We start from the raw sequence: 10,000 nt of genomic DNA on the forward strand, positions 1-10,000 counted from the left end.
GAAAGTTGTGTTGTTGTTGATAATGCTGAACGGTGCTAATAATATTGTGTACATTTCTTATAATGTTTTCATACTTTCATACGTTTTTTTTTCTCTCCTTATTTATCTTCATTTATCCCACACACACACACAGTCAGACTACCCCCTCCATCTTGGTCCGAGGCCCTTAGTTGGAGAAAGGTCCTTTATGTAACATTCACAAACCACCACATCTATGCATACATAAACTACGGTGCTAATCTAGAATGTGTTAATCCTGAGACAGTTGTGTGTGTGTGTGATACCGTACCTGAGAAACCCGTGTTTGTGTTGGGAGTGCGCCTTCACTAGCTATGTAGCTGAGCTTCACGTTGGCTTTACGTTGGCTTTACGTTGGCTTTACGTTGGCTTCACGTTGGCGTCACAATGTACCTTCAGGAGGGTCGCTAAGGGAAATAACCCTCTGTTATGTGTCAAACGAATTGTTTCAATATCTGCAAGATCTCAGAGAGCTAAAGGGACACGGTGGAGAGTCATATTAAAAGCTATTAGTCTCCTCCTCAACAGAACAGTTGGTTTAGTACGGCTTGTCTTGGTTGTGTATGATACCCTGAATACTGTCTTGTATGTCCACCAGGGGGGGCTGGCGGAGGTAGAAATCGAAGGACGGGCTCATTGCAGTGTATGGAATGGAATGGTTTGATACCAATCCTTATTCCATTCCAAGCGTTACAATGAGCCCGTCCTCTGATTCTACCTCCGCCAGCCTCCACTGATGTCAATGTTAAAACGACAACGTCTGAACAACATACGCTGCTTGACCCTGGAGCGAGAGGACAATCTGCTGTACATGCTAATATTCACACAACTGCTCACTGTGTATAGAGTGCTCTTCCACACCCCTCTACTTGAATAGAGACAACGTAGAAACTAAGACCCTGTCCTGAGTCAACCCCTAGCCCCTATGCCCTAGCCCCTATGCCCTAGCCCTTATGCCCTAGTCCCTAGCCCTTATGCTCTAGTCCCTAGTCCCTATGCCCTAGCTCCTACGCCCTAGCCCTTATGCCCTAGTCCCTAGCCCCTATGCCCTAGCCCCTAAGCCCTAGCCTCTATGCCCTAGCCCCTAAGGTTTATAGGGCCCATACCCTCACCTCTTCAATGCCAAACTTAAATACTGCACACTCAACTTCTAAACTCCTTTGCTAGTCATCAAATCATGTAACTAAGAAATTCGCTGGAAAGAAACTTAAAAATATGATTTATTGTTTTGTTGAATAGTAAGACTGGTTTAAAGCTGTTTTTAACCACCCTTTGTAACCATGGTAACTTTTTGACAGCACATTTTTTAGCCAGGCTATTTTTTTTAATCCTTCCCATAATTGTTTGCTTATCAGACTGATCAGTGTGGACAGAGTCGTGCTATCTGTCCTAACACAGTGGGCTAGGGGTAGATTCTGGACAGGATCTAAGAAACACTGTACATGTTTACACTGAAGTACTGCCGCACTGGTATGGAACTACACTTCCCATAAGCCCTCAGTTTGGGGGAATCACATGGGCTCAGGGGTGCGGCTGCGTCCTAGGAGCTGATCTAGGGTCAGATTACCCTCTGCAGATCCTAACCTTAAAGGGGCAATCTGGGATTGGTGCATCCATGTTTGGACCTTTAAATAAATGGTATATACTGTAGCCATTGGGTTTTGAAGAATATAACTTATAAATGCCTCAAGAGTTTGTTTTACTCCAGTGTTTGTAAATTATTTAGTTGTAAACAAACGCTGTATAGCTTCAAAACATGGGTAAAACCATCACTTTTACTCTCATGGATGGTCAGTCCTTGCATCCATAGTTCCGTCGATGTTGTTCAAGAGCGGTTACATTTCTGCAGTGGCGAGGTGACCACTTTGTTGTTGTTTGAATCCCAGATCGCCTCTTTAACCATGAGAGAGATCAACAGCGGACTGAGCCCAGATCAGCTCTTAGGAGCGACCTCACCCTACACCTGGTGCAAAGATACTGCTCGGTTTATTTTACCTTCTGTCATTGGCTGAAAACAAGTTGTGGTTGAAATGAGTGTCATTGAGTGATATTGGACGTTTTTTTTAATAGCGTTTTTTTATAGCGTTTTTTTTTTTTTTTCACTGTAAAGACCGTGCCATTTTTGACTGAAGTGGCTCCTAAGTACATGTATGTAGCATTTTTATTTTCAGAATGTGTGGTGGTTGTTTAGGAGAATGGTCCCGCCTGCATATGATGTTTCTGTGAAAAATAAAACAGATTCTCCGTAACTTCCTTGTACCTGTGTTCTCCGTCTCCGTCCGAGGTCTCCGACTTTTTTATTTTTCAACTTCGCCTCCCCTCACGTTCTGCTCCGCATGACTCCTGTGTAGTGACTAGTTCATTACATAGTTGCGAACACATATCGGATCTTCCATTGAAGCCTATGCGGGTATAACTTACATCGATATCTCTCTCATTACCACGCTGCTTTGGCGTCTTATATAACTCAATACTGGGACATCTCAGGTGTGCGTTAGCTTACCTTTGTTACGAGAGTGCTATCTCACCTCTTTCTCTCTCCTGACGTGGCTCGTTCCTTTAGCAGGGCGGGAAGAGGTCAGATTAGGTTACGCACCCACACGCACACACACACACACAACACTGACCCACATGCACACACACACATGCAAACACAAACACACACACACACACACACACACACACACACACACACACACACACACACACACACAGCACTGACCCACATGCATGCACACACACACACACACATACACACACACAAACAGTGACACACATGCCCGCACCACACACACGCACACGCACACACACGCACACACACACACATACAGACATGGACACACACACACATACCGGCAAGAGACACCTGCTCATAAATAGCTGGTCATGAATAATGTAGCCAGCCACGGGTGTGTGTGTGTGTGTGTACGGAGCGGCTCGCTGGGAGCGAGCTAGCGACAGTGGCGTAGCGTGAGGATGGACATCACGGTGCTGCCCAACAATAACCACCCGGACAAGCTACTGCAGCTGGACGTGGGCATGCTGCCTGCCACGCACGGCATGTTCCAGGTGGGGGCTGCCATGTCTGGCCAGAGGCACTGGCACAACAGAGTCTACTCCCAGGTAAGAGTCTACCCACCTGTTCACCTGTCTCACTGGCACAACAGAGTCTACTGTCAGGTAAGAACACCTGTATACCTGTTTACCTGTCTCACTGCCACAACAGAGTCTACTGTCAGGTAAGAACACATGTATATCTGTTTACCTGTCTCACTGGCACAACAGAGTCTACTCTCAGGTAAGAACACCTGTTTACCTGTCTCACTGATACAACAGAGTCTACTCTCAGGTAAGAACACCTGCATACCTGTACACTGTAGGTCTGTACACTGTAGCTCTGTACACTATAGGTCTGTACACTGTAGGTCTGTACACTGTAGGTCTGTATAGTGTAGGTCTGGTAGTTTGAATGGCACAGAAGAGTCTACTCTCAGGTAAGAACACCTGTTCACCTGTGGAGGTACAGTATGGTAGAGTAACAGTCTTAAGGTACAGGTAGGTGGAGTGTTTACCTGTGGAGGTACAGTATGGTAGAGTAACAGTCTACTAAAGGTAGAGGTACAGGTACGGAGAGCACAGGCGTCAAAGAGTCATCCTCCGACCCACAACGACTGCGCCCTCATAGCCAACCATTTTTAAATTCATAAAGTTCCACTTTATTATCTCCGTCAGAAAACACATTTGGCTTCACCTCAGCGTTCACCACCTCTATTCACCTCAGACTCTGACTCACTTTGGCACTGTACGACACATTTCCATTCCAGAACTTTCTCTCTTTACAGTACTGAACTCGCAAAAAGACTCTGAGGTTTGAGATGTTTGAGATGATCTGTACACCTGTAGGTCTCGTAGGCGACGGAGACGGTGTCCCGTCTACGTCTGTCTGGTAGAGCGGGAGAACTCCCGCCGTGACACCAGCCAGAAAAACTCAGCGTTCCCGGACGCTCTACCATCTGCTACTGTAGGAAAGACATCAGTATTCCTCGCCTGATCGCTGTTTACTCAGAGTGACACAATCGTGCTGCAACAACGTTAAAACACGCTCACCATGTATCAAAATGTGTGAGCAACAGCAGAGGTCGTCTCTACCCGGAGGGGCCAGTGCGGTAGCAGCGATTGTGTTTCTCATGAATATTCACAGAGAGAAGAGGGGAGAGATAGTGTCATTGCATCACTGTCTCATCTGCATGCCTGCCAGAGATCACAGAATCCGTCGTCGAGAGAGAGCAGAACAAAGTTCAGATATTTCATTTGGTTTTCATCGCAGACTTCTGCAAATCCAAAGTGTATTCAATCGTTTTCATATGAAACCCTCTGTTGTTAGACAACGGTACAACGGTTGTCCCCATAAATTATCTAATTGAAAATAAGATAAATCATCAGTCAAAAAGAATGAGTCATGATGGCTGTTATCAGAGAGAATACCCAGGGAAGCTGTTATCACAACGGATTAACTTCAAAAGGTTCTCTCTCTCTCTCTCTCTCTCCCTCTCTCTCTGTCTCTCTCTCTCTCTCTCTCTCTCTCCCCCTCTCTCTCTCCCTGCAGTTTACATTCTATTAAATTAAATATGAAACACTTTGATGTGTTCAATCTTTAAACAGCTCGAGCGCTGTACCATTTACTGCTAAGCTCCAATAAAACAAAGCCACTGCTGTTCACAGAAGTTGTTTGGAACAAATATATCTGAACTCATGAAGTGATATTAAGGGCTTTACTGGATGTACTGATTTGTCTCAAACTGGAGACATCACATTTCATTTCTCTGGAGGGCATCCGCTCGAGAGGAGCAGAGAACAGCATGATTTACTCACAAGTCTCCTGCTGATGTGCATACAGATTCTGGGTCATCTTACAACAACATTCTTTGCAGAGGTTGAACCGCACGCACCCCAAAGACGTGCTATATGCGACCCCAATGTGTGCTATCATAAACGTTCATGTGGTGGCATGACTTATGTCATGCAGTGTGGGTGTGTGTATGCACAAGTGGTGCAAAGAAAGTGATACCATACAGCTATCTGTAAGTCTCTGTAAAAATAACTCCTCTCTCTTTCTCCCTCTGTCTCTCTCCTTCCCTCTCTCTCTCCCTCTCTCTCCCTCCCTCTCTGTCTCTCTCCCTCTCTCTCCCTCCCTCTCTGTCTCTCTCCCTCTCCCTCCCTCTCTCTCTCCCTCTCCCTCTCTCTCTCCCTTTCTTTCTCCGTCTCTACCACCCTCCTTCTCTAACTCTTGGTTGTTCTCTCTCTCTCCTTCCCTCTCTCTCTCCCTCTCCCCCCCCCCCCCTCTCTCTCTCTCTCTCTCTCTCTCTCTCTGTCTCTCTCCCCCCCCCCCCCCCCCAAAAAAAAAAGGGGCGTAATGGGGGGCTGAGTGACCGTCGGTCCTCTCCCTCCCCAGAAGGCAGCCCTGTGGTGTTCGTAGACCGGTACCTGGAGAAACACATCACCCCCGTCACCTTCAAGCCCAATGTGAAGAGGAACCCCCTGTATGACGTCAGGACCGCAGAGCCCCCGCGGGACAGGGACAACACCAGACCCTCCTGGACCATACAGGAGTACGACAGACACGTCATACACTCCAACCTGGCTGGCTACATGAAGGTAGGACTGACAGACAGACAGGCCAGCAGGCAGGCAGGCAGGCAGGCAGGCAGACAAACTGACAAGCAGTCAAACTGACAGGCAAGAAGACAGATAGGCAGACAGACAGAAGCTTCCAAGCTTCCATGGGGAATATGTTCATGTTTTTGGGGCAGTGAGGTTTGACTTCCATTCTGACATTTGGTCTGGGCAGCAGCGGTTGATGTGTCATTAATCAGCCTGCCATCAGCCCCAGTGTAACTCCATCAGCCAGCTAATGTTGCGCCTCAGATAACCAGACACATCACACCAGCCCAGTGATCTCTACACCAGGGGGAGGCTGGTGGAGGTAGAAATCTGACAACGGGCTCATTGTCATGCATGGAATGGACTGAGGAATGGTATCAAACACTCAAGAAACCCTGTGCACTGTGAGTCATCGACAACATCAACCCTGAGCCCAGCCCCTAGAACACCCTAGTCACTCACTTGTTCCTGGACTGGGAAGTAGTGTCTAGATATCGAGACACTTTAGGGCATCATGGCTGTCCCCCTGTACCTCATATACACACAGTCACAGTCACAGGCCTGAACTTCTAGGCTCATTAAAGCTGCTATTGAGAACTGACAACGTCCTCCGAGATGGCTCGGCTCCCTCTCTCTTGGAAATGACATGTACTGTGTCCTCTCAGTGAAAGAGAATACTGGAGCCTCTGTGATGAGGACGATCTGTTTTCTCTGTTACCGAACAGCCGGGGTTCAAGGAGAGTCTGGGGGCGGGGGGGAGGGGGGGGTTAGGCCCGGGACGTCATGTTAGAGAGTTGCTGTCATGGCACTTCTCTTCTCTTCCCATCTTCTCTGATGGATTGCGAACTAAACACTGGAGCTGAGGGAGGACAGGGAAGAGCTGTCATCTCCATCGCCCTCTGAGGATGTGTCTTTCGTCGGGTTGCCGGGCGGATAATAATGATGGGTATGAAAAGGTGACGGTTATTAAGAGGTTTCGACGGCTGTGGGATGAGGGGGGATGGAGGGGGGGGGGAGTCTAGGGAGCTTATAGCGACATTGAAGCCAGCTTTTGATTTAATTTAATGCTGAATCTTCACATATAGTATAATACTCTTTCTCATATCCATAATCAAATGAGTTGGTACAAGAGGTTATTGTATGAGTGCTGATGCTAACGCTCGCTAGGCACCAGGGGAGGCCCACCAGGGGAGGCCCACCAGGGGAGGCTGGGGAAGGTAGACATCAGAGGACAGGCTCATTGTAATGCATGGAACACAAAATGTTTGATACCATTCCTCATTCCGTTCCGTACAATTACAATGAGCCCGTCCTCCGATTTCTACCTCCCCCAGCCTCCCCTGCTTGTCACCCTCTAGCACCAAGGTTGCTGCGTCAGCTGGTATATACATCCACCATGGCTGATTATTCCTCATGAATAACCATGCGCTGTAGGAAGGATGGCTTTTTGACATAGCAGAAACAGACAGGTTAAAACCATGGATGTTACCCTAAGGCCTTTTCTAAGATGTAGGCATTGCTAGCACTTTACTGGGAAGCTATTATGCATAAAATGTACACAGAAGACTATCATAGTCATAATTTACTGTCTGTTGTAATAGATGCCATGAAAGATTATGATAGTGATGATGATAGATTATGATAGTGAGGTTTTGCGATGGCTCGCGGAAGAGGACTGAGGACGTTCTCTGGTGATGAGGTAGCCCAGCCTAGGTAGACCTTGAAGATGTCCTCTAGGCATAATGGTAGACACTTGTGTCTTCCAACGTGGGAGACCCGGGTTCGAACCCCGCCCATCACGCTGTTTTAAACGTCTCTGTCCTTTCACAGGAGGAGGAGAAGAGTCCAAGGGATCTGGACTTCTGGTTGGAGGACCTCTACACGCCGGGCTACGATTCGCTACTGAAGAAGAAGGAGGCGGAGCTGAGGAGGAACAAGCTGTGTAAAATCCTGGCCTACGTCCTGCTGTCTGTGTGTGCTGTCGTTGTCATCATCACCGTGCCAATCGTTCTCACCAATCACAGCGGCTGACAGTGCAGCGGCTGCATGCCGAGGGGGAGAACATTGGAGTGGTTTTAATGGACATCGCTTTTGTAATTATATGTCGTTTGAAACAAGTTGCTTGTCTGGAGCTTATCATGTTGATCATACTGTTTTTGATGAACATTATGAACGAACGAATGAATGAATGAATGAATGAATGAATGAATGGCATTCATGGCATTTAGCAGACGCCTTTATCCAAAGCGACGTACAACAATACATTTGTTTCATGTAAATGTAAATGTAAATGAATGAATGAATGAAAGAAAGAACTAGTGAATGACCAGTAGCGTGTACTCTCTGAGCATAACAATACTGATTTCCCAAACTCTTGCTACAATCTGCTCCACCAGTCTTTCAACATGTCAATCATTTCACCACCTTCAAATCATCCTCAACACCATGTGTAAATACTCACAATGACACAATTCTTTCCCTCTATTTTGAAATAAAGTTTTCAACTTTTTTGTTTACATGAATACTGTCCGTTCTTTGACGACTCACCTGTCTGCTGCCAAAATATATTATTCTTACAATACCCGCTGACGCTGCGCAGTACCACTAGATGGCGACTCAACCCAGGAGAGGCGGATTAGGACCTAAAGGCTGAACTGCCACATAGACACCTGAATAATGCACCCTCTATTACCGTGAGGTTACGGACGTGTCTACTACATGTGTCTGTCTATGTACGGCATGACTGTGTGGTTAGGTAACGAACCAGGAGTCATCAACAATGTATGGAATGACCGACATCAACCAGTTGACCTGAACTGTTAACACTAGACTATATTAAGATGAGTAGAGATAATTATAGGTCAAAGCGCATGCGCCGTGACGAGCTACCTGTGTCTATCACACGACGCCGTCCGTTAATGACACATGTCCGTTATGGAGCTACTCATGAATGTAACAATGTATTAACTCACTTTTCATAACGAGTCTCCCCTTCGGACGTCACGCCGGGAAGAGGAACAGCTCTCGGTCTGTCTCGCTCCTCCTCCCTCCCTCCCTCCCTCTGTCTCCCCGGGCAGAACCGACTCCCTCCCGTTACTTCTCCCCGCGATGAATATGCACCCCAGCGCTGACTGCCTGCTCCCGAAACACGGGGAAATCAGAGCAGAGAGACGGTGGATATGAAAACTTATTTACCCTGACGTCAATTTGTAAACAAAATGGCGAGTCAGGGGCGGATAAACTACTGGAGCTAGGTAGCCCCTACCTAGGAGACACAGTGGACAAACAAAACTGTCTTGGTGACATTTTCAAGACTGGGTCGACTCTGGCACTCCTATTTGACAGTGGCAACTCGTCAACCCGAAGCGACTCTACCTGGAATGAGAGGAGTTCACTTTATGGACATTCTTGCGCTCGGAGGAACAATGTGTCGCCTGAAAAGTAGTGAGGAGTCGTGGATACAATGTTGTGTTTCATTCGGACTGCACGGTAACTTCCCCGTCTCTCCGGGTTTTACCGCTACAGAGGCACTGGCCACCGCGACACTGTAAGGAGCTGCTCAGCTTGACATTTTTGTAGAACTGCAACATGTCAGTCTACCGAGACTAACGGATTGTCAACGGATTTAAATGGCTTGTCGGACACATATAAAGGATGTTCTCCTGGGAGGTCGAAGGGGTAGATTCTCTTACCTTCAGGTTACACTACTCAACTAACGCACTTCGCAGATGTTTGACAACCATATATGGCAACTGCTCGGTGTAAAACAGCGATATTCCGCTTGAATCACTCTGAGGATATCGTATTCGGTTCACTCCGTATCTAAATAAACTCTCCGTGTTGATTCAACCATGGCCGTTAGGTCGCGGAGACCGTGGATGAGCGTGATAGTCGGGGTGTTCCTTGGGTTCACAGCGGCCTCTTGGCTGATCGTCCCCCGGGTCGTGGAGATCAGCGCCAAGAGAAAGAAGTCTTCTATGTGCTCTTCTTACTACAGCCACGCCGCTGGCGTCGTTAAAGTGCCCGAAATCCTTGGAAGCACCGCGAGTAACGCGTTACGCAAAGACCAGGAGAAGCCCGTCTCCAGCCAAGAGGGCAGCGAAGAGGAGGAGGAGAGTGTGTACCGGGCCGGTAACGGCAGCGGGGACGGCGGGGGACCTATCGCCCGACCGAAGCGTTTTCTCTACGTGGGTGTCATGACAGCCAAAAGGTACTTGGATTCGCGCGTAGTGGCGGCACATGGAACGTGGACGCGTTCCATCCCGGGGAAGGTGGAGTTCTTCTCCAGCGAGGGCTCGGAAACCATCCCGATGCCCGTTCC

At 47.8% G+C, this 10,000-nt stretch overlaps 2 protein-coding genes across 2 annotated transcripts in view; both read left to right on the forward strand.

Annotated features, from left to right (window-relative positions):
- Positions 1–2,994: 2,994 nt before the first annotated feature.
- Positions 2,995–7,710, forward strand: minar2 (membrane integral NOTCH2 associated receptor 2; the record flags this gene model as incomplete). Its single annotated transcript, XM_083670806.1, has 3 exons — positions 2,995–3,141; positions 5,428–5,673; positions 7,510–7,710. The coding sequence occupies 3 exons, from the start codon at positions 2,995–2,997 to the stop codon at positions 7,708–7,710; spliced, it is 594 nt and encodes a 197-aa protein (XP_083526932.1).
- Positions 7,711–8,854: 1,144 nt separating this feature from the next.
- The window catches only part of chsy3 (chondroitin sulfate synthase 3), a 120,763-nt gene continuing 119,617 nt past the window's right edge, over positions 8,855–10,000 (forward strand). Inside the window, exon 1 of the mRNA XM_083670663.1 lies at positions 8,855–10,000. This exon is cut by the window's right edge and continues 143 nt beyond it. Coding sequence (XP_083526789.1) covers positions 9,531–10,000 — 470 coding nt within the window. The 5' untranslated portion in view covers positions 8,855–9,530.

Source organism: Argentina silus, assembly GCF_951799395.1.
Source record: "Argentina silus genome assembly, chromosome: 5".
Taxonomy (NCBI): domain Eukaryota; kingdom Metazoa; phylum Chordata; class Actinopteri; order Argentiniformes; family Argentinidae; genus Argentina; species Argentina silus.